The 27,023-nt window shown below is 55.8% G+C and overlaps 13 protein-coding genes across 16 annotated transcripts; 4 read left to right on the top strand and 9 right to left on the bottom strand.

The window, feature by feature from the left end:
* Nucleotides 1–106: 106 nt before the first annotated feature.
* On the bottom strand, nt 107–4,918 carry H310_12808 (hypothetical protein). Its single transcript, XM_008880010.1, has 10 exons — nt 4,000–4,918; nt 3,758–3,951; nt 3,529–3,654; nt 3,309–3,481; nt 2,788–3,257; nt 2,433–2,724; nt 1,077–2,387; nt 693–1,022; nt 348–643; nt 107–300 (listed from the first exon to the last, which is right to left on the bottom strand). Exons 1-10 carry the CDS (start codon nt 4,892–4,894, stop codon nt 188–190), a joined length of 4,200 nt encoding a protein of 1,399 aa, XP_008878232.1. The 5' UTR covers nt 4,895–4,918; the 3' UTR covers nt 107–187.
* Nucleotides 4,919–5,015: 97 nt separating this feature from the next.
* On the bottom strand, nt 5,016–6,383 carry H310_12807. 2 transcript variants are annotated; one of them, XM_008880009.1, is made up of 4 exons: nt 5,912–6,383; nt 5,568–5,866; nt 5,282–5,519; nt 5,016–5,240 (listed from the first exon to the last, which is right to left on the bottom strand). In XM_008880009.1, exons 1-4 carry the CDS (start codon nt 6,031–6,033, stop codon nt 5,192–5,194), a joined length of 708 nt encoding a protein of 235 aa, XP_008878231.1. In that variant the 5' UTR covers nt 6,034–6,383; the 3' UTR covers nt 5,016–5,191. The 2 variants fall into 2 exon arrangements, with proteins under 2 accessions (XP_008878231.1, XP_008878230.1); XM_008880008.1 differs by having other exon boundaries at nt 5,016–5,519.
* Nucleotides 6,384–6,720: 337 nt separating this feature from the next.
* H310_12806 (hypothetical protein) lies at nt 6,721–7,814 on the top strand. Its single transcript, XM_008880007.1, has 6 exons — nt 6,721–6,867; nt 6,920–7,094; nt 7,151–7,175; nt 7,229–7,337; nt 7,388–7,477; nt 7,535–7,814. Exons 1-6 carry the CDS (start codon nt 6,772–6,774, stop codon nt 7,769–7,771), a joined length of 732 nt encoding a protein of 243 aa, XP_008878229.1. The 5' UTR covers nt 6,721–6,771; the 3' UTR covers nt 7,772–7,814.
* Nucleotides 7,815–8,074: 260 nt separating this feature from the next.
* Nucleotides 8,075–10,115, top strand: H310_12805 (hypothetical protein). Its single transcript, XM_008880006.1, has 10 exons — nt 8,075–8,129; nt 8,192–8,219; nt 8,282–8,353; nt 8,403–8,563; nt 8,621–8,706; nt 8,759–8,897; nt 8,948–9,032; nt 9,085–9,327; nt 9,372–9,476; nt 9,535–10,115. The coding sequence occupies exons 1-10, from the start codon at nt 8,102–8,104 to the stop codon at nt 9,650–9,652; spliced, it is 1,065 nt and encodes a 354-aa protein (XP_008878228.1). The 5' UTR covers nt 8,075–8,101; the 3' UTR covers nt 9,653–10,115.
* On the bottom strand, nt 9,624–11,181 carry H310_12804 (hypothetical protein). The gene is made up of 9 exons (XM_008880005.1): nt 11,074–11,181; nt 10,960–11,000; nt 10,885–10,892; nt 10,748–10,822; nt 10,627–10,697; nt 10,445–10,580; nt 10,219–10,400; nt 9,961–10,151; nt 9,624–9,915 (listed from the first exon to the last, which is right to left on the bottom strand). The coding sequence occupies exons 1-9, from the start codon at nt 11,099–11,101 to the stop codon at nt 9,754–9,756; spliced, it is 894 nt and encodes a 297-aa protein (XP_008878227.1). The 5' UTR covers nt 11,102–11,181; the 3' UTR covers nt 9,624–9,753.
* Nucleotides 11,182–11,245: 64 nt separating this feature from the next.
* On the bottom strand, nt 11,246–13,229 carry H310_12803 (hypothetical protein). Its single transcript, XM_008880004.1, has 7 exons — nt 12,772–13,229; nt 12,422–12,717; nt 12,289–12,360; nt 12,154–12,228; nt 12,005–12,096; nt 11,707–11,960; nt 11,246–11,658 (listed from the first exon to the last, which is right to left on the bottom strand). Exons 1-7 carry the CDS (start codon nt 13,201–13,203, stop codon nt 11,305–11,307), a joined length of 1,575 nt encoding a protein of 524 aa, XP_008878226.1. The 5' UTR covers nt 13,204–13,229; the 3' UTR covers nt 11,246–11,304.
* Nucleotides 13,230–13,425: 196 nt separating this feature from the next.
* H310_12802 (developmentally-regulated GTP-binding protein 1) lies at nt 13,426–14,655 on the bottom strand. The gene has a single exon (XM_008880003.1). It carries the CDS (start codon nt 14,602–14,604, stop codon nt 13,495–13,497), a length of 1,110 nt encoding a protein of 369 aa, XP_008878225.1. The 5' UTR covers nt 14,605–14,655; the 3' UTR covers nt 13,426–13,494.
* Nucleotides 14,656–15,012: 357 nt separating this feature from the next.
* H310_12801 (hypothetical protein) lies at nt 15,013–16,810 on the bottom strand. The gene is made up of 7 exons (XM_008880002.1): nt 16,367–16,810; nt 16,140–16,311; nt 15,704–16,089; nt 15,569–15,646; nt 15,355–15,516; nt 15,226–15,304; nt 15,013–15,175 (listed from the first exon to the last, which is right to left on the bottom strand). Exons 1-7 carry the CDS (start codon nt 16,718–16,720, stop codon nt 15,048–15,050), a joined length of 1,359 nt encoding a protein of 452 aa, XP_008878224.1. The 5' UTR covers nt 16,721–16,810; the 3' UTR covers nt 15,013–15,047.
* Nucleotides 16,811–18,074: 1,264 nt separating this feature from the next.
* H310_12800 (glutamate N-acetyltransferase/amino-acid acetyltransferase) lies at nt 18,075–19,900 on the bottom strand. 3 transcript variants are annotated; one of them, XM_008880001.1, is made up of 5 exons: nt 19,316–19,900; nt 19,151–19,267; nt 18,734–19,101; nt 18,566–18,675; nt 18,075–18,503 (listed from the first exon to the last, which is right to left on the bottom strand). In XM_008880001.1, exons 1-5 carry the CDS (start codon nt 19,884–19,886, stop codon nt 18,290–18,292), a joined length of 1,380 nt encoding a protein of 459 aa, XP_008878223.1. In that variant the 5' UTR covers nt 19,887–19,900; the 3' UTR covers nt 18,075–18,289. The 3 variants fall into 3 exon arrangements, with proteins under 3 accessions (XP_008878223.1, XP_008878222.1, XP_008878221.1); XM_008880000.1 differs by having other exon boundaries at nt 18,566–19,101; XM_008879999.1 differs by having other exon boundaries at nt 18,075–18,675.
* Nucleotides 19,901–21,163: 1,263 nt separating this feature from the next.
* H310_12799 (hypothetical protein) lies at nt 21,164–22,169 on the bottom strand. Its single transcript, XM_008879998.1, has one exon. The coding sequence runs from the start codon at nt 21,914–21,916 to the stop codon at nt 21,506–21,508; it is 411 nt and encodes a 136-aa protein (XP_008878220.1). The 5' UTR covers nt 21,917–22,169; the 3' UTR covers nt 21,164–21,505.
* Nucleotides 22,170–22,243: 74 nt separating this feature from the next.
* On the bottom strand, nt 22,244–22,771 carry H310_12798 (hypothetical protein). Its single transcript, XM_008879997.1, has one exon. It carries the CDS (start codon nt 22,745–22,747, stop codon nt 22,367–22,369), a length of 381 nt encoding a protein of 126 aa, XP_008878219.1. The 5' UTR covers nt 22,748–22,771; the 3' UTR covers nt 22,244–22,366.
* Nucleotides 22,772–23,273: 502 nt separating this feature from the next.
* Nucleotides 23,274–24,948, top strand: H310_12797 (hypothetical protein). Its single transcript, XM_008879996.1, has 4 exons — nt 23,274–24,340; nt 24,385–24,459; nt 24,512–24,750; nt 24,804–24,948. The coding sequence occupies exons 1-4, from the start codon at nt 23,303–23,305 to the stop codon at nt 24,883–24,885; spliced, it is 1,434 nt and encodes a 477-aa protein (XP_008878218.1). The 5' UTR covers nt 23,274–23,302; the 3' UTR covers nt 24,886–24,948.
* Nucleotides 24,949–25,305: 357 nt separating this feature from the next.
* Nucleotides 25,306–26,963, top strand: H310_12796 (histidinol-phosphate transaminase). Its single transcript, XM_008879995.1, has 6 exons — nt 25,306–25,718; nt 25,776–25,992; nt 26,040–26,075; nt 26,120–26,233; nt 26,281–26,574; nt 26,633–26,963. The coding sequence occupies exons 1-6, from the start codon at nt 25,366–25,368 to the stop codon at nt 26,897–26,899; spliced, it is 1,281 nt and encodes a 426-aa protein (XP_008878217.1). The 5' UTR covers nt 25,306–25,365; the 3' UTR covers nt 26,900–26,963.
* Nucleotides 26,964–27,023: the final 60 nt, after the last annotated feature.

Below are 27,023 nucleotides of genomic sequence, written 5' to 3'. Positions count from 1 at the left end.
GAGTGGTTCCTGCGCGTTGTAGCAGATGCTGGGCTCCGTTCGGAGGGTCATTCGCCACCGGCGTCTTGCGGGAATTCATGGCGGCGACGCCGGGAAGACCGAAAAAGACAACGACTCCACGACGCATTACTTGAATTAAGCCTGAGAACCCATGATACTTGCACACGAGAGGTCATGTCGTGGTGCATCAACCAAATCGAAAGCTTTCAACGAGACAAAGCGAACATGTCCGGTCGGGAAGGCAGACGTCGTGAAATGCGTGGCCACACGGAAGAAGCACCGCGTCCAAGTTGCGCTCGTCTAGTCACGGACGTGATCTCGACCACGATGTCACAACAATGCAGTACCTGCGCCAAAGTACACGACGGGCAAGTCGCAGTGCACGCAGTGCCAGTCCTGCAACTGAATCTCCCCACCCCAATCGTTGCGTCGCGATTCAAAAAATTGCGCCGTTTCCGACGTGCTCCATTTGGTCGCGACATGTGCGGCCGGAGCGTCGACCTGTTTCAGGTGGTTGTAGTACCCGCACTCGATACGAAACATGGCTTCGACTTGCGGTGCAAACCCCATGTGATGGCTGCGGCTACACGACCAAATGTACGTGTCGATTTCCTCCAGCATATGTGTCACTAGCTCCGAGTGCCTAGACAACGACCCAGTCAATATCCACGATCACTGACGTGTCATCGTACTCGTTCTGCAGCGCCTGCATCTCGACGAGCGCTTGGTACAGCTCTAGCGGCGCCACGGCCAGAAGAGTTGGGCATTTCTCCAGCAGCCGCAGGCCAACGTGTGGTCCGCATGCATCGAACAACGCGTGCAAAATGCCAATGTATATTTTGTTGTCGCTCGCGCCGTCGGTCGCCGCGTCCTGCATATAAGCGTCCACTTCTTCCAAGATGCAACTGACCAGTGTCTCTGGGGCGTCGAGCCCCATCATGTCACGAAAGATCGAGTGCAGGGACGACAGGTGGCCTTCGCTCTGCAGCATGGAGTAAACCATTTGACGCAGTTCCAGCACCCTAGACGAATCCACAAGTGATCAAAGAGAATGGAGCTGCCCGTCCATGCGGTACCCTGCTGCGCGGGTCGACGGATGGGCGAGCGAGTTGAGCACAAGCTGCAGCAAACACTTCCACCGGCCATGCTCGAGACACAGCGTTGACACAACGTCTTGCGGTAGGTTGTACACCGCTTGCTGCCGCAGGAACTGCACAAGAATCGCTTCGTCTTGGCCTTGCGCAAAGTGCATGTGCAGCCATTGCGTGACGAGCGCGCAGTTGTCGGTGGCGGCGCGGGGGTGTGTTTGCAGCAGCGTCGTGAGGTACCGCAAGTAGGTCGAGTTGGCCTTGTCAAATCCGACACTGGCGCCGAAAACGGCCCACTGCACATTCCACGGCGACACTTGTGGATACATGTCGATGCACCACGACACCGTGATGTCGGACCGCTTCTTGAGTAGGACGTGAAGAAGATGGAGGCACACACACAGCGCGGACGGATTTGGAAAGTCAAACGAGTGGTTCTCGGCGACTTTATTCAGAACGTCCTCGCACTCGATCGCGAGGCTCTCGCTCGCAATCGCAAAGTTGAGCACGTCCGTGAGCGCATGTGAGAACTCTAGCATGCTACACACTTTGGCGGCCCAGTCCAGATTGATGTAGTTGCCATATTTGGCGAGAAAGGCTTGGACGGTGGCCTCGTCTGTCGTCGGTGGGCGTCGGTGCTCGACAAAGCGGCACTGGACATCCAATTCGAGAATGACAAGTGGACGGTCAAGAAGCGCCGACGCCGTGCCATCGATCTCTTCGACGTGGACCGGGCCAAGGAGGAGGAAGTAGAACGAAACAAGGAGCCGCACAAACGTCCAGTCGCTGCGTGTAAGTGGAAGGTTGTCGTCGTCGTCATCGTCGGCAGCATCCAGCCCCGACGGCGGATGCTTGACCGCGCGCAATTGATTCTTTTTGATCTGGTCGATCTGCTTTCGCTTTTGAAGCAACGCGACATCGATCGTCGGGTCAAAGCTGCCCACAAATGCTTCGAGACACGATTTCACCTGGTCCAACGTGCCTTGCCTCAAGTACCCGTTCACGAGGCAGCTACCAAGTCGAGTCAGAGTCGCCGTAGGCCACAGGTGCAGCTGGGTCGTGGCCGCGGCCGCCAGTTTTTCAAACTCCGCTTCCATCGATGCAAACGATTGCGCCGCGACTGCTTGCAAGTCGACCGAATCTTGCATCGTCCCACCGAGGCGCCACTTGTGCTCAACGTGCGAAGCTGGGTACACCCCTATCTGCTTGTTCACTGTCCGCAGGATGAGCTGCTGCTTGGTCTCCGACACGGTGCGTGGTCGTTTTGCCTGGGCTGGCTTGACGTGTTGCCGCTTGGGTCTATCGAGTTCGATCAGTACAACGAGCGAGTCGTCGACAACGCACAACGTGGAGCGGGGCGGAGGGCGTTGCATGCGCAGCATCGCGGCATGTGTGCCGACGTCGTCGCCTTTGAGTTTCAGGGTTTGAGCGAGTGGGCGCTTCGATTGAAATTGGAGCTCGGTCACGAACAGCTCTGTCGCGATCGCTTCCAGTACAACTTCTTGACCAGACATGGGGTCAAACGGTGCGTCGACGACATCCGCCGACTCTGGCACGATCAAGCTCAAGTCGTCGGTCGACGAACTCACCGCCATCGCCAGCTTGAGCACACTATGGACGTTGGTTTGGGTCGGCTCTACCAGACCCGAGTGAGATAAATACTCACATGCATGCACAACTCGAGTTTGATCGTGTTTACCTCGGACATCGGGTGGGTCGAACTCGGGAAACTCTGCCGGCTCGTCGGGAATGGTCGCAGCCGACGTGGACGCTGACCGGCCAAAGTACTTTTCTGGGAGCATCGACACGAGCTGCGACGTTGCGTTGGACAAGTGCGTTTCGAGATCCACTTCTCCAAAGAGTGTCGGGGGTTTCAGGGTCACGTCGCTCGGCGCCGGCATGTTTTGTGCGCGCCACGCTTCGTCGACCACCTTGTCTTGGGCGGCGAGGTCGGCAATCGCAACGTGACGCTTGGGGCGGGTCGTCGCGACGTTGATAATTTGGTTTGTTGCCGACTGAACCGATTCGTAGAGCGGGGGCTTTTCGTACAAAAAGTTGATTTTCAACGACAGTGCTTGATCGCGATCTCCGGAAGTTGGGGGAGTGTCGACGGCGTCGCGCCGTTGCTTGAACACGACGTGGGGCGGCGCAATGTCGAGCTCCTGTGGTCTACACGACGAGTTAGGCACATGGCCAACGCAAGGAGAGCGCCATGCGCACCGAGTGTGTTCTTGGACGAGCGTCGCAGCGGCATCGATGAGCGCTTCCAACTCTGCCAGGGTCTCCGTCGACAGCTTGGGCTCGTCTTCGGGGTGCACTTTGACGTGTTCGACCCACTTGCACTGCAGATTCAGAAGCAGCGACAGGTCCAAGATGTTGCATTTGACCGCAAGCTGAAGCATCACGTGAGCGACTCGACAGGCCGCACTACAACACGTACCTCGATCGACTTTTGTAAGTCGTTGGAGACGGCAAGCTCCAAAAACTCGATCGCAGCACACGCCCGGACAATGGCGATTTTGCATGGATCGCCATGCAGCACAACGAAAACGGACGCATCCAGCACCTACGCAGAGCAGGTCAGACGCACGGGCTGTGTACCCAGCTGGATGCCGTGGTTGTCGGCGCTAATGCCGTGGCAGCATACGCAACTTGGGCAACTCACGCACCTTGAGGTCGTGGATAATGCCAAGGTCGACGTGCCACTCGACGAGCTCGACCGCGATGGGGTCGATGAGGAACAGAGCAGATGAGTTGGGTGACCAACTGAGCAATTGCGGCAACTCGGGCGTAAAGTCCATGCTCTCGTGGATGTACTTGAACAGACTCACGGTGGACAGATTGAGGTTCTTCACCGACACATCTACAGGCCAAATGTTGGAGGTAATGCTGGAGTAGAGAACGGCAATACCGTCGCCAGGAGGGAGGTTCGGGCCTTGGAAGAACGGGGTGGGCGGCACACTCATGGAAAACTTGAGTGTGGACGAGACCGTGCCGGACAAAGGGTCGGCAACCCACACGCGCTTTCCTGGGCGCGACGAGTACACTTTGACCTGCTTGTCTTCTGGATCGGTGAAAAAGCACCCACCAAAGTTCCCTTGACGCAGTTTCGACCCGACTTGGACGACGCCGCCCTCCGCTGCCGCCAAGTTCAACACGAGCACTCGCGTTTGTGACGACACGAGGAGCATGTCCCCCGTCGTGTTCGAGTGATGGATGTCCAGCTGGACGACTGACGTGTCTTCTTTGAGGAGAAATTCCGTCGACGACGATCCGAAAATGGCCGTGACTCCCGCGCGAATCGTCGTTTGAGCAACTGTCCCGCCGCAACACCCCGAAAAGAGGCGCGCACCTGGTTCGTCCCAAAGCAGCGCCGAAACGGAAAACCCATGATGGAGCGGGTGGGAAAACTCGATCTTTTCACCAATGCGCGCCGGATCGAGCAATGAGATCGCGTACACAGCCCCACGACTGGTTCCGACAACGAGGTATCGTTGCGCCGGACAGAAGCTCAAACACGTGATGGGATCCTGATGCCGGTCACTCGTAGCAGACGGAGGGGAGATCATCTTCAGCAGTCGGAACGTCACAGATGACGACGCGTTCGTGCCTTGCTTCTTCTGGCTACGAGCAAAGATGTAGACACTGCCGTTCGTTGCACCACAGGCAAGGAACCGAGCACAAACGTCCACACACGTGAAGCGCTTGGCAGTATGTGCTCCACCCAAGACGATCTCCTCGTACAGGAGAAGCGGCTTCATGCGCCGCCTTGGGGCAACCGCGACATCCACGCCTTCGTCGGCCATGTTGATGGGGATTGTCCTCAACGCACTGTGGACAGTCCATTGTTATAACTCTCTGTATAATGAAGAAGCGTGTTATAATTGTTACTCTCGGATAGATTTTTGGACATATATCCGAGGGTTATGTACGCTAGTTACAATAATTATATTAAAACTCCATATTTCTCGAAATAGCAAATATCGTGGACAGAAATATTCCAATTCAACCATGCCGGTCCTCAAGATGCGTCATGTATGCTGCAGGCAGGCGCTGGAGCTTCCGCGAGGAAAAAGCCATGGCAGGCAGCACTTTTGACGCTGCTAAGATGCCACCTGTGTGCTGTGGGCTCTTTGAAATGAACTTGATGAACTGGGAGTTTAATGAGAGAAGACCAGCTACGAAATCGTTACCGTCGGGAGGCAAAGAACCCCGCTACTCCGCCGAAAGCAGACGCTGCTGCCGTCGTAGCAGCACCAACGGCCCCTGTGGCACCTACGCTCTGACAGATCGCGATGAGGCTTCCAGCAGCAATGCCACCCCCGTTCGCAATTGCTGCCGAAGCCATTGCACCCGCCGCATAGCTCCCGGCCGCAATCCCCGCCGACGTAAACCCCACCAGACTCACGACGCCAACAATGACTGGGCCGGCTAAACGATTGAATGAGTCACATTCAAAACAGGAAGATCCAGTTGTACCAATGAGTCCGGCGGCCGCTGCCCCACCCACTACTCCCGCGACTTTTTTCCATGTCCGCTTGGATATTATAGCAGCTTGGCATGCCTCCAGCGCTTGATTTAGTTTCGCGCAGTCGCGATACCGTTCGTATCCCGCTTGAAAAGTAGCAAGTGCCTTGTCCTTTTCATTGTTCCGCATGTACGCTTCGCCAAGGACCAAGTAAACGCGAGGGGAGTCCATTTTCATCTCGAACGCTGTCAGAGCATCCGCAAGTGCGGCCATGGAATCGCCAAGGGTAAGGTACACCTCAGCCCGTTCCCTGGGTGACGTGGCATGAGAGGTGCGGTGAGTTGATGGTACGTACAGATAACACAGAGCAGTTGCGGGGGATCCATCGCCTGCGCCAGCCATGCTCGCGGAAGCTGCCCCATTGGTTTGCTTTCCCGAGCCTTCGCCGGCGCCTTCCGGAGTTGACGCTGTTTCCATGACAAAAAAGTAGTGCTCTCGTATGACCGACCAATCACAGAACAGGTGCTATGTCGAGTCACCGGATCAGCAACTTCTCTGCTGCCGTGCTGCAGCGACGAGCGGATGTGGTCGTAGATGCACAACCTCGTGGGCACCAGTCTTGTGATCTAGCATGGCTGGCACGTTGGCGGTAGCAACTTCAACCTGGATGCACCCTGGAGAAAGTGTAAGGCACGGATTTTCCGACGAGCCAACGGCGCCAATGACTCTCGCGAGAGCTGTGTCCTCGATACACTTTACGGACTTGAAACAGTGAAACGTAGTGCCGCGGACTGAGGAACCCCCTCCCCTGTGACTTCATGACTGCCTATAGACTACAATTGGACATGCATGGCCCAGAGCTCCACTCGATGCACACACCCACCAAGTTACCAGGTGCATAATGGCATTCGAACGATGACATTATGTGTCTGATATTTCCATCGTCGTAGTTGATGAGATCGCTGTGTTCTCCAAGTGCTGGCACAAAGAGAGAGCTCCTCTTTGCCAGTTGGCGCGCGGGGTGTTGCGGCGGGGGGGGCGGGGCACTGCCGGACAGAATTCTCGTCCATGGCTCGAGAGTTGCTGGCGTTGTAAAATCCATCGACGAATGTGCTTGATACTGTAAAACCGAAATTGGATTGGCCGAAATGAATCCCTTTCAGCCAATAGAATGTAAGATAGTTACTTGCGAGTCCAGAAAACACCTTTCGGTGAATGGAAGAAGCACCGACCGACCCCTGTGTAGTCGACGGAGTCATGGGCGCCAAGATGGACTTCGCGCCGTTTCGAGTGCGAAAGGATCTCAATGAAGTACGTATTCTTGAACTAGGAACAGCGATATCAGTCGTCACTTGTGTCGTAGTTGGCAAAGGGAAGGTTCGTCTGCTCTCACGCAACGACCCAGATCGAGTTCCCCGACGGCACCGGCAACATATTGCACATCCTGATCTCCATCTCCGTGGGTGACGTTGACAGTCCGTATGCAAATGGAGACTTTCGCTTCCAGTTTGACATACCCCGCACGTACCCGTTCCACGGTAGGCTTTAATCGCTGCATGCACCTCATGCGTTCATGCGTGTTGATGCGCGGTAGCTCCAGTTGTGAAGAGTTTGGACAAGTACGATAGCTTCGTTTGTGGTTTTCACATGCTCACATCCGCTTCTCATGTAGAATATGGCATCCCAATATCGACATTAACACAGGACAAGTGATGTTTTCCATTCTGGGCAACGACTGGCGGCCTGTCCTGAGTATCAACACGATCCTGCTCGGCTTACAAGTGTGTGATCCGTCTCGTTGTCGTGCCGGTTCTCATCTCCCGACTTGTAGCTCATTTTTCTCGAGCCCAGCATTGAATTTGCAGTGAATCAAGTCGCCGCGACGACATTGGTAAACGATCCGCAGTTGTTTCGAAGACAAGTACGTCTAGAGGATGCCCACCACGAAGGAATTCATGCGCTGATGGACGCTGCGTAGGTCCAGCACACGCTCTGCGGAGGAGCAATTTATGGTGTTGAATTCCTTCGTCACCCACGCCAACGCCTGCACGTGACGAATGAACCGGTCAATCGACTCCATTGCAAACGGGAGCGCGAGTTGGAGCGTGAAATCGAGCACATGACGATCTCCCAGTCGATGGACTGCGAAGTGACCGACGAAGATAGCGACCACCACCCTGATGGTCCTGCCTTCAAGCGTCATCGTGGCATGTAATCCGTCTTAATATCTATGCGCTCGTCGACGGAGCATTACACAAGTCCAATATGTATCCTATCGAACTAACTTCGCCAGCAGCTCTCTCGATCAATGCGACGGACATCTTTATCGGCTGTCCCCAAGGGCGGGCGGCTTCGCCGAGGCAGCACGCGGGAACCCACACCACGGGATATCCGGATAATTTCGGATAAATTCTACTTTGGCCTGCGAACTTAACAACAGCAAGGTCAACAGAATCCGGATATTCAATAGAATCCGGATATTCATGCGGATCCGGATACCATGACCTCCCTGACGCAATCTCGGACATTCCCCGCACGACGCATCATGGACATGGCGTGGGGCGACAATTCCTGTGGGTCGATCCCAGATCATGGCGGGAGACTTGGGAGCTAATGCGTCGTGATGTACGTGTAGACGCGGATGGATACTCTCTATCGAATGGGTACGTGCTTTCAAGTTTAGGTTGAGGTGGTGCGGGCTGAACATACATGTTGCCTGGTGTAGGTTTGACGACTCGGACGGTGGTTCGTTGAACGGCGAAAACAAGCCTCGCATCCTCCTTATGGGCCTTCGACGGTAGTGACGACACCGCTAGATGCAGAAGTGCTCATCCTTAGTGGAGTAGAAGCGGCAAGTCGAGCATCCAGCGTGTGGTGTTCCACAAGATGTCGCCGCATGAAACGTTGTTTCTCGAAGGCACTAATAGCTTGGACATCAAGTATATTGCCAATAATTCGTTTGTCCAGTTCCAGATATGGGACTTTCCCGGCGATTTCGACTTCAAAGGTCCGTCAGTGCATCACGATCGCGTCTGTCATCGCTCACCCGCGCCCTCTCCAATAGATGACTTGGTGTACGGCGGACAGCTCGTGAACGAAGAAATGATCTTTGGCAACTGCGGGGCCATTGTGTTTGTGATTGACGCTCAAGTACCCCCTCTGCATTTGCCCGGCCATTGTCATCATTTCGCATCTTCTGCAGGACGATCCGTACTCGGAAGCGTTGACGCGACTCCACGACACGGTCGCCCGCGCGCACCGGTACAACCCAAACGTGTTCTTCGAAGTGTTTATTCACAAGGTGGACGGCGACCTGTTCATCTCGGACGACCACAAGATCGGTCGACAGATTCTTCCTCTTCTGCATTCCATCACGTAGATCGATGCATAGATTGCCAGCGCGACATCCAGCAGCAAATCACGGAGGAGATTCAAGAGGGTGACTTGGACATCCACATGAGCTTCTACCTGACGAGGTACCTACCTCGAAGAACAGTCTCTCTCTCCTGCTACACGTGTCGCTTGCAGCATTTACGACCACAGCATCTTTGAAGCCTTCAGCAAGGTCGTGCAAAAGCTCATCCCGCAATTACCCACGCTCGAAAACCTCCTCAACATCTTGATCTCGCGCTGCAACATGGAAAAGTCCTTCTTGTTTGACGTCGTGAGCAAGGTGTACATTGCGACCGACAGCAACCCGGTCGACATGCAGTCGTACGAGCTGTGCAGCGACATGATCGACGTCGTCATCGACGTGTCGTGCATTTACGGGTACGTTGATGGGTCCTCCTGGATCTATCATGACGGGGGTGCAGCATGAAGGACGACAGTGACGGCGATGGGCTCGCGTACGACTCGCAGTCGTCGTCTGTGATTCGACTCAACACTGGGATGGTCCTGTACCTTCGCGAAGTTAACAAGTACGTGAGCCATGCAGCGGTCGCATATCCGTCCGTCGTGCCAACCTTGTTGCATCAGCTACCTCGCGCTCGTGTGTTTGCTTCGATCCGAGAACTTTACCAAGCAAGGCATTATCGACTACAACATTGATTGTTTCAAGTCGGCGCTCGGCCAAGTGTTCAAGCCGACCAAGTAACTCGTCGGTCTGTCGGCGCGCACAGGACGAGCGACCGACGAGCGAATCAATTGTGCTTTCGACATGGATGTTGTCTTGTGGACATTAAATCGACGACACGCTCAGCTGCTCTTGAACGCGCCGGACGCGAGGACCGCGATCAGGACCACGACGAGCCCAAAGAAAAGCAGGCAGCACATCTTCTTTCGCATGCTCTTCTGGGACTTGAGTGCTTTCGTGACTTCTTTGTTGCCGGCGTCGATGTAGTTGGATGCCGTTTTGACCTAGAGGACCATGTCTGGCACTACCGGTCGTCCAAGCACACGTACTTGAAACTCAATCTGGTCAAGCATTTCGCCCTGCTGCTCGACCAGCAGTGCCAAGTCGAGAAACATTTGATGCAGCTCCGCGACGCTCTGCTCTAGCTTGAGCACGTCTTGGTATTTGTCGTGACACGTCATGTACACTTCCTTTATCGAGTCGTTGCTGCCCTGGAGGATGGCACTGCGGTAGATCGCGCCTGATGACATGAGTCTGGTCAGCGGCGGCCACCCTGTGTGGTGTCGTCGGACGAGTGTGGCACGTACCTGGGTCAGCAGACCGCATGACCATGTCGATTTCTTGCTCGGATGCGTCCGGCTTGACGATTTGAACTTGGCGCTTCACTTTGTTCTTCATGTCCGACTTGAAGCGCTGTTGGGCCTTTTGGTACTCTTTCATGGTGTCCATAAACTTCCGTGTGAGAGTCGTCGACATGTTGTCTCGAATTCTACACATGACGTGTCAAATGGTGGCCATCGATGGCGCACGCACCGCATCTCGGACGCTGGGACGACCTTATCCTTCTTCTTCTCCGCCGTCTCCTTTTTGATGAGTTCCAGCAGCGCCTTCGCCCGCGCCGCGACCTTGTTTGTGCTGTCGATGACCAAACACAGCTCTTGGCTGATGACTATACCCCGCGCTCAGTTCAATCGAGGGATGGAATCGAGGCCTACTCTGTTCTTCGCCCGTGGCCGTCGCCAAGAGGGCTTGGTGGTTGAGCTCGCCAATGCGATCCGTGGCGACCCTACGTCCGCAGAATGACCATCCTCTCGACTCGAATGGCCCCGTCCGTACGTGATTTTGCCCAAATCCGCTTGCATATCTTCCACATCCAAGAAGAACTTCTCCATAAACTTGGGCCGTGCGACACTACATGGCAATCAGCGCCCGCCCACCGATTCGGACGGCTAGACAATCGCCGCGAAGCGTACTTTGGATTCTACATGGCCGTGCACACGATGAGCGCAACAATTTCCATAGGATATTGAGCGGGGTGAACGCATTACCTCTGCCGCTACGTCAATTGCAACTTCTCCGGGCGCTTTTCCTGCAGAGCCCATGCAAAATGTAGCGATCAGCATCGATGTGGGGTGTACCCATGGCCAAATGCCACGGCGTACCTGTAAGCTCTGCGAGGCGGTCGTGCATGGTGCAAGGATGTGAAACGTGGCCTGCTCGAGAGAGCTGGCAGTAGACTAAGCCTGGTGGACTCGACTAGCGTTGAGCGCTTCGTTGAGTAGTGCCGAGAATCCATCGCGTCCTCCATCTTCCCGCTATCTTTAGCCATGAAACTGCCAGTCAAGAATGCATGTATTCACTGGCATATATCTGAAACCGCCCAAAGATCGTTCTCACGACGAAAAGTTTTGCTCGTCGAGAAGGAATTCCATGAGCTCTTGGTCGTTTTGGAGGGCCGCGCGATTCACAGTCGCCATGGGACGACGCAGCGCTTCCGACTTGGTCGTAGACGGTGGCCCGCCCACTCCCACTCCATCGTCTTGAAGCGACAGATCTTGAAGCAACTTGTCTACAGACTTGTCCGCCTTGAGTGCTATCGCATCGTCGACAGCTGCCTCATTGTATATCTCTCCGTTCGCGGCCTTGGCTATGCTGCGGTCGTGGAGGCTGTCCGACGTCACTTCGACCACAATCACAGACGTGTTGTCCTCTCCGTGCCTTTCGTCGACGCATATCCGAACCAACTCCTGCAGCAATGTCACGCGTAGCTAGTCCTCGATATGGCACACTCGTACGTTTGCAATCGCCTGCAGCGTTGCATTCTTGTTCAGCATCGTCGTGACGATGGTTGCAACTGTGCGGTTGTCCATCACGGCGAACAGCCCGTCGGACGCCAGCACAACGATATCGCCCGACGGACTCACTGTCCACTCTGAGATCTCTGGCACCGCACACAACGAAGACCCAAACTGTTTCTTGATGTCGACGTCTCCGAACGCCCGGGTCACGGTCAGCTGGCCAAATGTCCGGTCGTTCGTGATGAAGCCTCCTACGCAGACAGGGTCAGGCACTTTGAAGTATCGACGTACGTACCGCGGCTCACGATGTAGCCTTGCTCCTCAGCGTCCACTGACCGATGGTCTCGGGAGATCTGAATAGGATGCCCACCTCGGATGAGTAGTGCGCTAGAGCACACATAGCAACGGGTGAGCATGACGCAGGCAACACAACCGACAACGGACCGAGAGTCGCCCACGTTGGCGCAGTATAGTTTGTCCAAGCCATCGTACAACACGCATATGCACGTGCTGCCCGACCTACGAGCAGATACGGCAAGTTGGTCGTAGGCCAGAACACTGGCGGACTCGATAAAATACATGTCGTTGTTGGCAATCGCCCAGTCGTTGAATGCTGCGTCGACTTGCGTGAAGGCCCGGTACAGGGCTTCCCTACGCTCCACGAGAAAAGTGGCGCAAGTCCATCGCAACCGCGTTTAGCCAGAGGACTCACCGAGGGCTCTTGTCCTGGCCAAGCGTGGAGCCCACGGCCGTGGGCAGGTGTTTCATCAAGTAGTCGGCGCATGTGATGCCAGCATGGCCATCCGCAACGCAGTACAGCGCCGGTTGGAATCCGAGCGTGCTGCTCGTCCCACAAGCCAACTCGTCGACGCAAATGAGCGAGTCTTCCATGATCTCCCGCGCGCCGACCGAGCTGCAGCCGACGCCGGCACTGTGGGCAACGACGACTGTACTCGACGCGATGTGATGCTTTGCTTCCATGTACTGGAGATACTTGGACCGGATTTCCTGCACGACATATGCAGCAACCGCCACTCGCCAAAGCAGTCGAGGGAAGCTTACCCATACACCAATGCCGCCGCCAAGCGCGCCGTCCGCCGACGGCTTTCGCATGAACGCGCGCCGGATCGTGTGCAGCACGGACCCTATCGAGTACGACTTGGACCATCCCCGTTCGACCCGCGCCAGCATGGGGAGAGTGACTACTCTGGACTTGACGTCGCAAATGCCATGGACAAATGCGCCGAGACACCGCACGACAGGCGGGTGGCTGCCGTACTTGGCGTTCACGAGGAATTCGATCGTTGTCGGGTCACCCGGCAACTCGAGCTCTGGCGACGGCAGGATATCTGCCATGATCGAGACGCCGTTCGTGCCCTGGACAAGCGACTGAATCGTAATGTCCGGCAGCGAATGGAGCCACCACAGACTTGTGTCCCGCCGCATCATATCAATTTCCAGCCGAAGTCGGTCGACCACCAAGCTCGCAGCCATCTTTGTCGCAACGCGAGGAATCGGAGCGGTTTCAAAACCCGTTTCGATGGCGTTTCCGCCGTCGCCTGTTTGTCCGCATGGACAATGGTCATGTTGCGACCTCGCAGAGCCTACGGCGGGACAGACATCCCTCCATCTCCTACCTACGTGCACCTGCACAGCGGATGGAAGCCCTTGCTTCATGACACTATTTCACCGTCTGATCAGGTGCTTTCCCGTTGGACGCGGCGTCCCCAGTCAGGAAAGCCATCGTGCGATTGAAGATGGCGTCACTCGTTTTTGTTAGCGGCGTTAGTTTTTCTTGACAAGCTGAACAATGTCTTCGTCCATCAGCACGTGCTCCTTCCCGACCTTTTGCGGCTGGTGCTTGACGCTCAGCCCCCACACGTTGGCGTACTTGAGCTGCTTCAGAATGGCTTTGTGCAAACGCATGCAGAAGTCCTCGACGGTCGGCGCCGCGTCGTGCAAAATGACCGGCGCGTCGTAGTCGGGCTGTCGGCCCTTTGGCTTGGTATAGATGCGAATCATGTTGGCGTAGTCCCAGATTTTTTCCAGCAGCTCGTCCAGGTTCCACCCGTGGTGGGCAGAAATCAGCACGTTGTGGGGCAGCTGGTCGATGATGGTGAGCTCCTCGATCGTGAGCTGATCGATCTTGTTCAACACGTACAGACACGGAATATACACGCGGTTGCCTTCGATGACGTCGATAAGCTCGTCGGCGGTCACGTCCTCGCGCAGCGTCACGTCGGCGTTGTGAATCTTGTACTCCTTTAGGATTTGCGCAACGGTCTCTTGATCGAGCTCGCTCTGCTCGCACGTCGCCGTGTAGTTGAGCCCGCCCTTGTCCTTCTTGCGCAGCACAAGGTTAGGCGGCTTCTTGTTTAACCGAATGCCGAATCCTTCGAGTTCGTGCTCGATGAGCTTCTTGTGCGTCGCCGGTTTCATGGCGTCCAGCACCATGAGGATCACGTTGCACGTCCGCGCCGTCCCCATGACTTGTCGGCCGCGACCCTTGCCGTCCTTGGCACCTTCAATAATACCAGGCAAATCCAAAATTTGAATGCGCGCGCCGCGGTAGTTGACTGTCCCGGGAATGGCCGTCAACGTGGTAAACTCGTACGACGCCGCTTCAGAAAACGTCCCTGTCAGCTTTGTCAGCAGCGTCGACTTGCCGACCGACGGAAAACCGACAAGACCAACGCGTGTGTCCCCCGACTTGTTCACGTCGAACCCTTCGCCGGCGCCGCCGCCGCCGCCAGACTTGCCCCCGTCCAACACTTCGCGACGAAGCTTGGCGATCTTAGCCTTGATCAAACACAAGTGCTTCATCGTCGCCTTGTTCTTTTGCGTGCGGTCATACTCCGCTTGCAGCTCATTAATCCGCGCCATCGCCGAGCTCATGGTTGCCACGTCGCCTCTCTGGCAGGTTCCTCTGATCGATGGTTCTCGTCGTGGCGGAGGTCACTGGCCTCCTGTGATTGGTCCAAAACATCCGGATAATTAACCGGTATGACACGGCTCGCGAATTTTGCGTCGGCTCCTACTTTCTGCGAACTCGATGCAATCGTGGCTTGCGGAAGTCCATGCGACTCGAGCACAGTCCCTTGTGCGTCCACGACCCCCCGAATGGATGTGCCCAATGTAAAGATCCCTCGCATTCATGGTGTACGCTTGGAACGCGCAGGTCGAGGAGGACACGGGCATCGCGTCCGTGGAGACAGCGTCGTTGGACACACCGCGGTCTCCGGACGAGGCGACGTACGTCCTGCCACGGGCCATGCGCTTGCCAATACGTGTGAAGTTGTAACATTGCACAAAGACGTATGGATTTCATTAACGTTGCATTAGACAATGATGCACGCCGCCGACACAACGAGGACGGCAAGTGCCGAGAGGATGGACGACGCAGCGGCCGACTTGACGGGGATCGGTGCAGCCGTCGTCGTGACGGGCTTGGGTGCCACGGTCCCTCCTACAAACCAAAATATCTTGAGTGGATGATGGACTCGGCGATGGGCATACCTTGGCACACCAACGAGTCGTCAACGCAAGTAGCTGTCTTGGACGGGCACACGTCGTCCGAGAACTTTTGCACACACACCTGGGTCGGGAACAGATGAGGGCAGGCCACGTTGGCGAAAGGACGCGTACCATCCAGCAGACCGTGCCGCCGTTCGCCACTTCGGACGTCTTGACACACTTGTTTGCGACGCATCGTTCCTTGTCCTTTTGCATGTCCGGGTTGTTTTCGACGTTGCAGTCGCGCATGCACATCGCTTTCGTCACGTTGGCAGGGCTGTCGCTCGACGGCGCCTAAACAGTACGCGTGAGTTGCTATAACACCAGCAACAACAGAGCAACGTACCCAGATCCCAATGGTGCAAGACGGGTCGGATGCCTGGAGCTGGCGGTGGATGGGGCATGCAAACGTCGCGATGTCCGTCTAGGTCCATGACGTGGATGAGGGAGTTGTTCATGTCGGTGCCCGAGATACGCTTACGTCTTGACCGAGCAGGAAACGCTTGGTGCTGGCTGCGTACTCTTGGAACGTTGTGTTGGTGTTGGCCATGATCGATTCCTCCGGCAAGAGGACCATGCGACCGAAGAAGAGGCGGTTGACAGGTTCCGACGAGCGAGGCATGACCATCGCATGCAGCACGGGAGGGAAGCGGTGGCCAAGATCCGTCCATTCGTTGAAACCTTGGCCCACCATGACAACAAGTTCGTCATCCTTTTGCACCGGACGAAAGTCCGTGCCGTTCAGCATGACCAAGAGGCCGGCGTTCGTGTCGGGGTTCGCGACGGGGCGGTTGGACGCATCAAAGAATGTCGGCGCCGACATGAGGATGAAGAGACCGCTGTCGGTGTGACGCTCCAACGACAGATCTGTCCTGGATCATTGAGACATGGTCCAACCACAGGCCATGGACGATTACCAGAGTCGTCGCTGCTGTCGTCGGCAGTCGACGCAGCGTACGAGTGCAAGTGCTCCAAGTTCTTCCCCTTGGTCACGACCGTCTCAACAGCGTGGTTTTGAATCGAATCGGACGAGGCATCGAGGGCCCGCGCAAAGGCCAAGCCAGCTTGGTCGATCACGCCGTTGAATTTCTGCACCCACGGACTTTGGTCAGAATCACATAGAGCACGAGGAAAGAGGGTGTACCTTGAGTGCCGCGACGTAGTCGGGGCAAGCCTCGACGAGCGCATCCGGGATCAAGTCGGTGTCGGCATGCGTGCTCAGCGTGCGGCGTTGCGTGCCGTCGACCAACCGCTTATGGATCACGCTTTCATGCGAAGCGCTGACACATTCCGCAGCCGCTTGCAAGTACGCAGCCCGCGTCGTCGTGTAGTCCGGGATATTCTTGAGCGCGACGAGCCCAGTGGCCTTCAACGCTGCGACAAGCGACGGTGCTTCCGACCCGACTTGGACGTCGAACGCAGGGATTTCATACGTAGGATACACAGCAGCAGCATGGACGGCCGTGGCAAGGAAGGCTACGGCGGCGGCGGCTTTCATCGAGGCACGTCAAGACAGATTTGGAAGTGAGCACCTTGGGTTGGCATGCCGACCCAAGGATTTTCTCTTGCGTTTTGTATACTTGAGACATGTCGTCCGTCCCAGACCCCTGCGACCACCACCGCCGCAATTATCAGGCACCATCCCGCAAATCGTCCGCCGACGGCTCAGACACCGCGGCACAGGTGGACGTCCGGCTCTGTCGGTGCAACTCCACGAAGGGGCGCCCGACGACCGCCATATACCCGCACGCCGTCCCGTCGTCTGGAGCGACCGGTCCCTGCGGCAGCGCTTCCAAGCGCGGCGTCCTCGTGCATACACCCACTCGTTGCAATTGTCGAGTGACACGATTGACAATTGCAACGTGTGTGGGTGTGGACAGCGTTCACCCGAAGTCCGACCGCGTGCGACGCGTGCGTCCAAGCCGAGCATTGCGCACGTCGTGATGGACAACTGGTGGCTTGGCGGTCCGTCCCCTACGCGTGGTCCAATCGAATCAGTTTATGGTCCGAACGGGATGCGACCGACTGTGAAGAGGGACCGTAACGTCGTCGCCTTCTGGCGTTGTTGGGAGCATCGTGTCTTGCCCTTGTTTCACATCGCGTGGCTGGTAGCGTCATGCGTTGTGAAACCCATGCAAGTCGACAGTCCCGGGGAAAGAGGAGGTCGTGCCCAAGAAGACTTTGCACGTCCGAGCGTTGAATGCATGACAATGTGCGCGGGAGGGTGGGCTGGCTCGACGTGCATCCATCACAAGGGTCGATTCCAACTCAAGTCGTCGGCACTTGACATTGTTGCCGTTCGACCCCGCCGTTATCGTGATGCTGACGAGAGATTCGAAACTGTCATAACAGAATTCGTTAAATAATGTCCAATTGATCTATTTTGGTGTCATAAATGATCGATTCATGCCACTTGAATTTTGAATTGCTCTTGACACCTCCGCCCCGCGGACTCGACGTCAAGTGTGATGGTCCACTGCTACATGGCACGGCGCTTCGTGCCTCACCAACCAGGATAGCTCTTGGGCGCTAAACGTGCCACAAAAAGTGCCACCACACTTCGACAGTCGTCGTTTCAGAGTCCGACATCAATCGACTGCGAACACCTTTGGTCGCTGTGACGGATTGTGCCTTCTTCCTCAGCAGATTGAGAATCCAATGTTCCTGCAACATTGGTAACGGATAAACACTTATCCTGATACCTTTCTTTACCCAATCACAGGCGCTGATTCGTGCCAGTGGAATGACTGGTGTGCATTTGCCATTGTCAGGAAGGAATGAAACCAAAGAATACAACTAAAAACTTCATCATCGAATCGAGTAAAGATAAAAATTGGTTGGTGGGGCATCGAGGAGGTGGTAAACCTTACAAAAGAGCACAATGTGCCTTTGGCTGTCACGAATGTCGCGACGAACCTCGTCGCTGTGTCCACGATTCATCTATCGGCACTGAGTCCCAGCAGAGAGAGATAGAAGCTCATGTCAACCGGGGACCGCTTGGTTTGCTTGCCATGGTGGAGAATGAATACAAAACGCTGCATGTACACATCGAAAGCGATTGGCGTCTCTACGAGCGGTAGTCTGCGTTGATGGCGACGTATTCGTGGGTGAGATCGATGCCGAGCACTTTGGCCGACGCGCTGCCAAGACCCACGTCCACTTCAATTTCCACCATGTGGTCATGCGGGGGGTAATCGCGGGACGTGTGGTCGACCCCGCCGCGAGTGGATTCCGTCAGCTGCGCCCTCTTCATGTGCTGCACGAGTTCCTTCTCAACATCCCTGCAAACATCGCCATGACGGCGATCGACAACACTCCAACGAGCGGCGACTGCTGACCGTACCCGTTGAGCGTAAACTCGCCAAACTCGAAGATGCGCAGCCCGCCCATGCTGATCGTCATGCTTTCCGCGACGTTCACCCCCTTGTAGTGCTTGCCCATGTACTTGCCGACCTAATTCGCCAGCACCGCGTGTCAAGGGAATATTCGCCTCCCCATGCAGCTCGTGTACCGCCATCACGAGGCGGCCGACGTTCGGGTCATTCCCCGCGACGGCACACTTGAGCAAGGGCGAGTTCACAATCGACTTGCCGATCCCCTTGGCCTGGACTTCGTCCATCGCGCCTTTGACCACGACTTGCATGACATGATGCGCGCCTTCGCCATTGCGCACGATGTCTTCGCAAAGACCGGCGCAGACGTCGTACAGGCCCGCGCGGAACTCGTCCAAGTGCTCGACATCAAACGGAATCTCACCGGACGACACGATCGCAAGCGTGTCGGACGTGCTTTCGTCCGTGTCGACGCTCATCGAGTTGTACGTTTTGTCGACGACGTCGGCGAGGAGGCGGCGGAGCAAGTCCCGCGGCACGGCCAAGTCTACCACACAACTTGCGCGTCAGCGGAGAAATGCACGAGGAACTCGGACCTGTGAGGATGTACGACAGCATGGTGGCCATGTTGGGCTCGACCATCCCCGCGCCTTTGGCGATGCCGACAATGCGGCCGCCGCACACGTCGACCGATCGAATCTTCGGATACAAGTCTATCCAGGGCGGACGAGGTGAGCACACGAGAGATGTCGAGCCCTTACCCGTGGTCATGATCCCAGCCGCAGCAGGCAAGATGGACGTGTCTTGCAACGACTCGACGAGGTTTGGCAACGCATGGAGGATAGGTTCGACGGGAAGCCGCCACCCGATCACACCCGTACTGCTCGGCAAAACTTGGGACCCGCGCAGATCCAAGTGCTGGGCAACAGCATCGCACACTTCTTGCGCGTCGCTGACGCCACCGCCGTTCGCACACACGTTGGAGATTTTGTTATTCACGATGATCGCGCCCAACGTGTCCTCGGCGAGCCGCTTGCGTCCGACCTTGATCGGCGCTCCAGGACACGCGTTCTGAGTAAAGACCGCGCCAAACAGCGGCGTGGGTTTGTGCGGCTTGATCAAGGTCAGGGTCATTTGCGCCGGAAGGTGCGGTGCCTCCTGTGGGACGAACTTGAACGTAGTCGTGCCGACGGAGAAGCCCCAGGGAAGGCGGCTGTGATGCTCGTTCAAGTAGTTGTAGTACTCGGTGGCTGAGTTAAAGACGAAGGCGGGCAACTTTGCCGACGATGTCAAGTGGCGGCGCGGGATCGCGGAACGAGCGAGGCGCCACATGTGCCCCAGACTCGAAAGATTAGATTGACTGCGACGGCAAATCTTCAACACGTTTGTCCCGAGGGACAAACGTGTTGACATGTAGTCGCAGTTTTGGGGATTACTCGAGAAATGCTCGCGCTTTGCACCTGCAGAAATGGATGCAAAGCGAGCCTCGAACTGGATTCACGACGACAGATCATCGAGACACGACGAATCCCCCACGAACTGTCGACATTGGCAACTCCATTGCCTCCTGTCATCATACGGTTGCGTAATATAGTAAAGTGCAATTGGGATAAACCACAAAATCCCACAATGCCATGTCAAGGAATCGTTTCGTGGTGGAATGAGGGGATTGCCATCGCAACCGAGACGAAGCCAAAGACGAGGACGAGAACGGGACATGCAGTGTACTATCGTGGAAGTCCATGGCCTTCGAGCGACGGATGAGCGAGGGACTGATGCGGGCGAGAGCACCACGACGAAAACTTAAAGGTCGATCATTGAGCGCAAGGATGGACCGATGTACGACAGTGATGGCCATGGGACTCGCAACCGTGTGGACGCCATGGGGTGCGAGAATCACGAGCCGTCGTCCTCGATCGCATGTACTCCTCGCTCCACGTTGGGCTGCCTGGCCACGCACCCCCCTTCGATCGGTTGGACTCCTCCCCGTTGGGGTTCGTGGACCCCAAGTCGTTCCACCGCCAAATCTTAGTGTTCAGTGCCGCAGCGCTTCACGCGAGCTTGTCATTCCTTGAGGTTTGAAATATTGGGTCCAGCATTGAAAGGCGGGAACGAGACGACAAACATGCAAGTCGCATGTTACCACAAAAAGTGTAGGTCGCACGTGGCGTTGGCATCGCGAGTATGCCGAAGGCATGGCCTCGCAAACCCTTCGTGTCCTTTAGCAGAGAGAGCAATCCATGCAACCGTAGAAGGGATATCCACGTCGTGGGTATGCCCAGATGACTGTTCACGTGCCGCACCTGCTTGCGTCCAGCGCCGTCTGCACGCGCGACATCTCGCTCGGTGAGTTAGACATGGCCTGAGCTGGCGGCCACGGAATATTTTGATTGGTTAAAAGGACTTATTCTTCGCAGCATGATTGGTGGATAATGGATATTGTGCCAATGACACCTGGTTTCTTCGAAGTCTCTGTTTGGCGTGGCGTTTTTCGTGGGATTTATTTTATTGCATGCGAATCGCCGCACATTTAAAAGTTGTCGCCCCTTTGTTCGAAATTCGACGGCCATTACATCTCGCCGTAGTCGACATTGCGAGGGTTCAGTATAGTGAAATCAAGTCAAATTGCGTTGCGGCTTCGAGTTACACCCGCTCGGCGGAGGCTGCGACGCCCAAGAGCCAGTGACACGCCCCGCCGTCAATCAAGAATTTCACCGGGAAGACAGCATGCTGGTCGCGTCCTTGGTATGCACCGCTCTCTTCGCAGCGTCAACTGCGACCGCCGCTAGTTGCCCAGAAGGACAGTGGGAAGTGTCGTTGCGAGGCAGTGGCACCGTGTACTGCGTCAGCAGCGAGCCGTGCTCGGGCTGGTACAACGGCAACGACGCGATTGGCAAGTTTGGATGCCCTCAAAAGGGCCAGTCGAACATCGACGACACGATTGAACTCGACTACAATACGTGCTGCGGCGTGTTTGGTGGAAACACGTTGGGATGTGTCCGCAAGACCGACGGCGCTGTGTGCAAAGGGCCGGAGCCGGGACCGTGGACTCCAAAGCCGAAACCTTCTACGTCAGCTCCCACGACGGTCCCTGTTACGACGGAGCCGTCGTCTACCCCAGTGCCTACGACCACTTCATCCAGCAGCACTGTGTCCCCTAATGGCACCACCGTTTCTCCTGACTCGACCACGACGTCACCAAGTTCCACCAAGACTCCGACGAGAACTCCGGAATCGCAAATTACTACACTGAACCCCTCGGATATCGCCACGGGAAAACCAAGTGTCACCTCGTCGGATGGCACTTCTGTCGATGGCAGCTCGTCTGGAGGGCTAGCCACCGGCTGGATCATTTTCATCATTGTTGGCGTGCTAGCGCTGGCCCTTCTCGTTGGATTGATCTTGTTTCGAAAGAAGCAGCCCCCTCCGTCGTACGTGGCGTCGCCAGCAGAAGGAAGCCGTGAGTTTGGGGCTGGTGCTGCTGCTGCGGGGTCTGCTTTGGAGGCAGGCGGAGGCCTTACGCCCAAGCAGAACGTAACTTTGTTGTAAATACCTAAAATACGACGTTATGTGTGACTTCTCGTGCCATTTTGAAGCTCGATAGGAGGCCACAAGCATGGATACGGTGAGACTATGGTCGACGTGGCACCTCGCAACTGCTTCCTGATGAAGTCAAAGAATGAGCAAGGCGGTGATCCAACGAATGGACTATTGTACGTTGTTGCGCCTGTTAGAAAAGTTAACCAGCAGCCATGCTGCAGCATCCGCGGGGTTGAGGGAGTTGAGACGGGTTAGTTCTGTCAATGGCGCTTCTAATTTTTCTTGGTTCTATTGCGCAGCGCCTTCTTTCGCTTCTTGTGCTTGTGCTTGTTCATCTTCTTTCGTCGCTTTCGCAGCACCGAGTCGGCATGCATCGCGTTGTCCGCAGAGTCCAAACCGTCAATGATCAATTCAGGCACCGTCGGGTACCCATACATGGGGAACGGGTCGGGAAGACTCGAGAGCATCCCAGTCGTGTCGAACACCGACGGCACGGGCATGTCAACTACGGGGAACGAACCAACCGTCCACATGTGGGACAGATCGACCGGTGCACCAGCATGCGTCACAGACAGGAATCGAGCGTGAACAGAGAACGGCGATGTCTTCACGCGGGCGCCGAGCGTGCGCGTCAAAGCCCGCACCACACTCATGCGTCTCGAATGCTCAAACCACACGATGATTCCCGAAGAGGTTGAACCACCAACCTTCGATTAAAATGATCGACCAATCAAATCTCGAATAAGTTTTCTTTATAGCCAATCCAATCCAAGACCAATGGGTCACACCGACCGCATTCAGGGCAGCAGCACCACAACTTGACAAGGCTTAGGAGATGGCGAGCAAGTGTTCGCCCAAATTACGGTGCATATCGACGAGTTTCTCTACTGGCACGCCTTTATCTGACTTGCTTTAGCGGTGCTTGGCCGAGCCGGATCGTGAAAATGAAGAGTAAATGTCCACTTGGCAGCCACACTGTCTACCTATTGCAAGAGCTGTTGAACAAGAAGCTCTCGGCCGGTCCTAGAACGCTGCGGTGTTGTTTGCCGCGCCAGTCCAAGCGAAGCATCGTCATGCTTGCTAGACATTCGCCACCCCCACGACCCAAAGGTCGAGCTGTTGTGGTTATCCGGATATCTGGACAGGTCCGGATACTGTTTGAATATTCAAACGGGAGAACGAATGTTGGAAACAATCACGGCATTGTGATGACGACGATGCCGATGCCGACGGACGACCTGCTGTCCCCAACGTCGAAACTGCTGTCCCCCGTGACAAGGCTAGACAAGGCCAAAGAAATTATGAATGAGCAGCAGCAGAAACGAATGGCGGCTTTGTCCGACGAACGCATTCGTGAGGTAATGGCCAAAGACCCAGCGACGCGAACTCTGCGGCGATCGACATCTGCACTCAGTTTCGACATGCACAATATGAGTGCGAGTGACGCCGATGTTGCGCTCACGTCAAGAAGAGACATTCCTGCTCCAGTTCATCGTGAGTCGCGACGGATGCAAATGCACGCACCAGTGGTGGAATCCAATGCAGCAGCAGCTGAAATGACCAACGCGCTAGAACTCGAGCGAAGTTACGAGCTTCTTCGTCGATTGGACAATGAAGACATTCGATCAAAACGTCGCGCGAAAGCTGCAAAGAAGAACGTTGTCCCCACCTCCAACTACCACCTGAAGCATTATGGTCTCGCTGACGTCGATCGCATCAACATTTACGCTCCATTTGAAGGGACGGCCTTGCAAAAGCCCACTGGCGATTCATCACGCTCAGCGCCGCATTTGTCTCCAAGAACAAAGCCAACTCCTATCCCAAACACCTCTGTCCACAACAAGAATAGAGACGTCGACGACGAAGCACCCCAACTCCTTCGACGAAAGGTAGCCCAACCATCGCCATCCTCGGAACTCCGGCATTCTACAACTCCTCTTCAAGTTCTACACTCTCCTACAAAAACCTTGTCGTCCACGCGAAAAAATGCCAAGCAGCAACAACGAGCCACCCGCTCAACGCCCATGAAGGCCAGACTCCGCCCCCGACACGCTTCGTCGACGTTTGCATGGACCGGTCTAGGCCACTTCGTCGTAGGTGCTGGGATCGTTTGTGGAGTTGGATCGTGTGCACTTCTCGTGGCTGAAGACAACGCCCTGATCGACGCGGTGGCAACTTTTGATACGTCCTTAGCCCGTACAATTGTTCAACGAACGACATCCATGCTCCTCCACCGATACGTATTGGTGCGTCAAGCGTCAGTGGTCTCTGTCGCTCACGCTTTGAGCAGATTACAGGGTTGCTCGCGGCACTGGTGCTCCTTCTGTGGCTCAGTCAAGGCTTGTCTGCGTCGGACGAGCGCTCCGTAATAGCACCTCCCTCGATCAAGCACGTCCTGAACGCAATCGTTTGTATAGATTGATCGCCTTGTTGTGTGCGCCAAAGAAGAACTGCTGTTGCATGCGACTTCCAACCTTCCCGGCCACACTGCGATCCCTGAGGCTTATCTCCGCGAAGCCATTTTGGACTTGCTTGGGTACAAAGGTCCGAAGAGAGATCACGCTGACTCGTTGTGGCCGTGTGTGCGGCAAGTCCTGGCCTCGGACAGGCGAATCCAGTGTTTTCAAGTAAAGTCCAAGCGAGGCGTCTACCTGTGGTATGCTGCAAGCTGTTGGCTCACGGACTTGGTGACAGACGCTTCGTGAGTAGGGAGTGGATTGCACCGCAATCGGAAGTCGCCATGAAACGCTATGCTGCCGCGGTCACGTCCCTCCGCAATGAACATGCCTAGTCGAGACTTGTAAAAATCCTTATTGGCATGATGCCGAATGCACATGTGATGGATGGCAGCGTGTGGCATGTCGTCCACGAATTTTGCACAAGGCACATAGACGGGCCTATGAGTCGATTGAAAGTCCAGGCGGCTTGCGACGCCATCATCGCTGAGCCATTAAGTGGCCGTAAGCGTTTTCCGAAGAGCGCACAGCTCCACCAGGATCGCTGCCAAATCCCGTGCTACTGCCACCTCACTCCATCATGACCCCAGTTGGACACTCCACTTGCGCCGCATGGCGGCAGGTGCTTTCGTCCACCGCTGGTGTGGGTGCCATTTCCGACGTCTCACTGCGAACTTTGGCCAATCAAATGCTGAAGATTGCCAACGTCAGCCAATGAGATTGTAGGGATCCAAGAACTGCCAGAAGAAAAAGCCTGCGGCGGTGTTTCTGTGCCACGGAATATCGCCGAGTGCAGCTCCATTGACCGATTGGACATGACGAAGGTACCTGTCGAGCTGATTGCGACCTTTGGCGTTGGGCTAAGCGCTGGCCTGCTCTTGCACAAGTATGCCGTCGCATCAAGGACGAACGAGGACGTATCGCCAATGCATGGTCTCTTACCAGAAGACGAGCTGGACGAAGTTCGACGCCTGGTGCGACCGAACATCCTGAAACTGACGCCATATCGATGTGCTCGCGACGACTACAGCGAAGGCACGCTATTAGATGCCAACGAAAACAGCCTTGGCCCTCCCTTGGAGGACGACCATCACCTACGAGACGAAGGGTTGGAGCGGTACCCGTGCCCATACCAAGTCGACCTGAAGACCGCCGTGGCGAACTTGCGGTATCGATTCCCCAACCCGTGTCGTTGCAAGCTATACCTCATGCGTCATTGTTGTAGCCAGCGCGACAGCAGCTCTCCACTTGAGGACAAGCATGTCTTTCTTGGCGTCGGTAGCGACGAAGTGATCGACCTGATGATCCGCATTGCGTGCATTCCACGCGTCGATTCGATCTTGATCACGCCTCCTACATACGGCATGTACAGCGTATGTGCAGACATCCATGACGTCAACATCATCAAGTCGCCGCTCGTCTTGACGCTACCCACGGGCAGAGTACATCGCTTCCGTCGTGCCCCATCATGCTAATGTGCCATTGACAGGAAACCCTCCCGTCGTTTCACATCGACCCCGACCACGTACGCTCTTCCTTTTCGTCGACTTGTGCTCAAAACCAATCTAGATTTTGTCCGTGGTCACCCCGTCGACCAAAGTCATGTTCCTGTGCAGCCCTGGCAATCCGACAGCGAATTCCCTGCGTGTCGCAGATATCGAGCGCCTCCTTGCGTCGCCAAAGGTGTTCACGGCAAATCCAACCATGCAACTCACGCATCTGCTCTCTAGTACAAGGGTTTCGTCGTCGTTGACGAAGCCTACATCGACTTTACCGGCAGCGACTCGAGCAGTCTCGCTCCTCTTGTGACCAAGTACCGCCGACTGGTCGTGACCCAGACGCTATCCAAGGGATTTGGCCTGGCAGGGATTCGCCTCGGGATTGCATTTGGCGACCCGGCATTGATTCAGTTGCTAAGCAACGTCAAGGCGCCGTACAACATCAACAAACTGTCTTCCAAAGTTGCTCTCGATGCACTGGTCAACGTCGACCGGTTGCATGCGAACGTGCGCGTCATTTTGGAAGTACGTCGTTTTGCATGCAGGTCGTCCATGCTTGCAACGCAATGACATGTCGCTCCAGGAGAAGAAAAAAGTGATCGAGGCACTCCAGGCGTCGCCGTACGTGAAGACTGTGTACGCGTCCGACTCGAACTTTGTCCTGTTTGAGTGCGCCAACGCGTACCAAGTGTACCGCAAGATGGCTGAAAACGGCGTCGTGATTCGATACCGAGGCAACCAACATCTCCTGAACAACTGCCTTCGTGCCACGATCGGGTCGCCCGAAGAAAACAACCGAATGCTCACCATGTTTGCCGCGGTGTCTGCGGAGGAAGCATCCATGAGCTAGACGAACGATACAGTGTTGAATGGAAGACCCGCTACGACGATAATGGCGTCGAATGTCCTTATCATGCATGGAACCCCAGCAGACGCCGCGTGCACGGGTCGCGGGAGAGTGCCGGCATACCTGC

Source organism: Aphanomyces invadans (assembly GCF_000520115.1).
Source record: "Aphanomyces invadans strain NJM9701 unplaced genomic scaffold supercont1.43, whole genome shotgun sequence".
Taxonomy (NCBI): Eukaryota; Oomycota; class Saprolegniomycetes; order Saprolegniales; family Verrucalvaceae; genus Aphanomyces; species Aphanomyces invadans.
Note: the sequence above shows the minus strand (reverse complement) of the source record. Positions and strands in the feature narration are given on the sequence as shown.

Excerpts from the sequence above, each read along its gene's own strand:
- H310_12808 (XM_008880010.1), bottom strand. The coding sequence starts at position 4,894 with ATGGCCGACGAAGGCGTGGATGTCGCGGTTGCCCCAAGGCGGCGCATG. Across the intron at positions 2,725-2,787 it reads CGACCCACCCGATGTCCGAG|AGCCGACCCAAACCAACGTC; the intron begins GTAAACACGATC and ends CGGGTCTGGTAG. Across the intron at positions 644-692 it reads ATGCAGGCGCTGCAGAACGA|GCACTCGGAGCTAGTGACAC; the intron begins GTACGATGACAC and ends GTCGTTGTCTAG.
- H310_12807 (XM_008880009.1), bottom strand. The coding sequence starts at position 6,033 with ATGGAAACAGCGTCAACTCCGGAAGGCGCCGGCGAAGGCTCGGGAAAG. Across the intron at positions 5,520-5,567 it reads AGCGGCCGCCGGACTCATTG|CCGGCCCAGTCATTGTTGGC; the intron begins GTACAACTGGAT and ends TCAATCGTTTAG. Across the intron at positions 5,241-5,281 it reads GGGTTCTTTGCCTCCCGACG|TTCATCAAGTTCATTTCAAA; the intron begins GTAACGATTTCG and ends TTAAACTCCCAG.
- H310_12806 (XM_008880007.1), top strand. The coding sequence starts at position 6,772 with ATGGAAGAAGCACCGACCGACCCCTGTGTAGTCGACGGAGTCATGGGC. Across the intron at positions 7,338-7,387 it reads CGATCCTGCTCGGCTTACAA|CTCATTTTTCTCGAGCCCAG; the intron begins GTGTGTGATCCG and ends CCCGACTTGTAG. Across the intron at positions 7,478-7,534 it reads CGCAGTTGTTTCGAAGACAA|GTCCAGCACACGCTCTGCGG; the intron begins GTACGTCTAGAG and ends GACGCTGCGTAG.
- H310_12805 (XM_008880006.1), top strand. The coding sequence starts at position 8,102 with ATGGACATGGCGTGGGGCGACAATTCCT. Across the intron at positions 8,564-8,620 it reads CGGCGATTTCGACTTCAAAG|ATGACTTGGTGTACGGCGGA; the intron begins GTCCGTCAGTGC and ends CCTCTCCAATAG. Across the intron at positions 8,898-8,947 it reads CTCGGACGACCACAAGATCG|ATTGCCAGCGCGACATCCAG; the intron begins GTCGACAGATTC and ends ATCGATGCATAG.
- H310_12804 (XM_008880005.1), bottom strand. The coding sequence starts at position 11,101 with ATGCACGACCGCCTCGCAGAGCTTACAG. Across the intron at positions 10,698-10,747 it reads GCGGATTTGGGCAAAATCAC|GGTCGCCACGGATCGCATTG; the intron begins GTACGGACGGGG and ends CTGCGGACGTAG. Across the intron at positions 10,152-10,218 it reads CATGCGGTCTGCTGACCCAG|GCGCGATCTACCGCAGTGCC; the intron begins GTACGTGCCACA and ends TCATGTCATCAG.
- H310_12803 (XM_008880004.1), bottom strand. The coding sequence starts at position 13,203 with ATGGCTGCGAGCTTGGTGGTCGACCGACTTCGGCTGGAAATTGATATG. Across the intron at positions 12,361-12,421 it reads GGCCAGGACAAGAGCCCTCG|GGAAGCCCTGTACCGGGCCT; the intron begins GTGAGTCCTCTG and ends CGTGGAGCGTAG. Across the intron at positions 11,961-12,004 it reads AGGCTACATCGTGAGCCGCG|GAGGCTTCATCACGAACGAC; the intron begins GTACGTACGTCG and ends CTGTCTGCGTAG.
- H310_12802 (XM_008880003.1), bottom strand. The coding sequence starts at position 14,604 with ATGAGCTCGGCGATGGCGCGGATTAATGAGCTGCAAGCGGAGTATGAC.
- H310_12801 (XM_008880002.1), bottom strand. The coding sequence starts at position 16,720 with ATGAAAGCCGCCGCCGCCGTAGCCTTCCTTGCCACGGCCGTCCATGCT. Across the intron at positions 15,647-15,703 it reads GTTTCCTGCTCGGTCAAGAC|ACGGACATCGCGACGTTTGC; the intron begins GTAAGCGTATCT and ends TCATGGACCTAG. Across the intron at positions 15,305-15,354 it reads GCGGCACGGTCTGCTGGATG|GTGTGTGTGCAAAAGTTCTC; the intron begins GTACGCGTCCTT and ends TTCCCGACCCAG.
- H310_12800 (XM_008880001.1), bottom strand. The coding sequence starts at position 19,886 with ATGTGGCGCCTCGCTCGTTCCGCGATCCCGCGCCGCCACTTGACATCG. Across the intron at positions 19,102-19,150 it reads GCTGTCGTACATCCTCACAG|ACTTGGCCGTGCCGCGGGAC; the intron begins GTCCGAGTTCCT and ends GTTGTGTGGTAG. Across the intron at positions 18,676-18,733 it reads TCGGCCGCCTCGTGATGGCG|GTCGGCAAGTACATGGGCAA; the intron begins GTACACGAGCTG and ends CTGGCGAATTAG.
- H310_12799 (XM_008879998.1), bottom strand. The coding sequence starts at position 21,916 with ATGATGAAAATGATCCAGCCGGTGGCTAGCCCTCCAGACGAGCTGCCA.
- H310_12798 (XM_008879997.1), bottom strand. The coding sequence starts at position 22,747 with ATGAGTGTGGTGCGGGCTTTGACGCGCACGCTCGGCGCCCGCGTGAAG.
- H310_12797 (XM_008879996.1), top strand. The coding sequence starts at position 23,303 with ATGACGACGATGCCGATGCCGACGGACGACCTGCTGTCCCCAACGTCG. Across the intron at positions 24,341-24,384 it reads TCCTCCACCGATACGTATTG|ATTACAGGGTTGCTCGCGGC; the intron begins GTGCGTCAAGCG and ends CGCTTTGAGCAG. Across the intron at positions 24,751-24,803 it reads AAGCGAGGCGTCTACCTGTG|GGAGTGGATTGCACCGCAAT; the intron begins GTATGCTGCAAG and ends CTTCGTGAGTAG.
- H310_12796 (XM_008879995.1), top strand. The coding sequence starts at position 25,366 with ATGACGAAGGTACCTGTCGAGCTGATTGCGACCTTTGGCGTTGGGCTA. Across the intron at positions 25,719-25,775 it reads ACCGCCGTGGCGAACTTGCG|CCAGCGCGACAGCAGCTCTC; the intron begins GTATCGATTCCC and ends TCATTGTTGTAG. Across the intron at positions 25,993-26,039 it reads TGACGCTACCCACGGGCAGA|GAAACCCTCCCGTCGTTTCA; the intron begins GTACATCGCTTC and ends TGCCATTGACAG.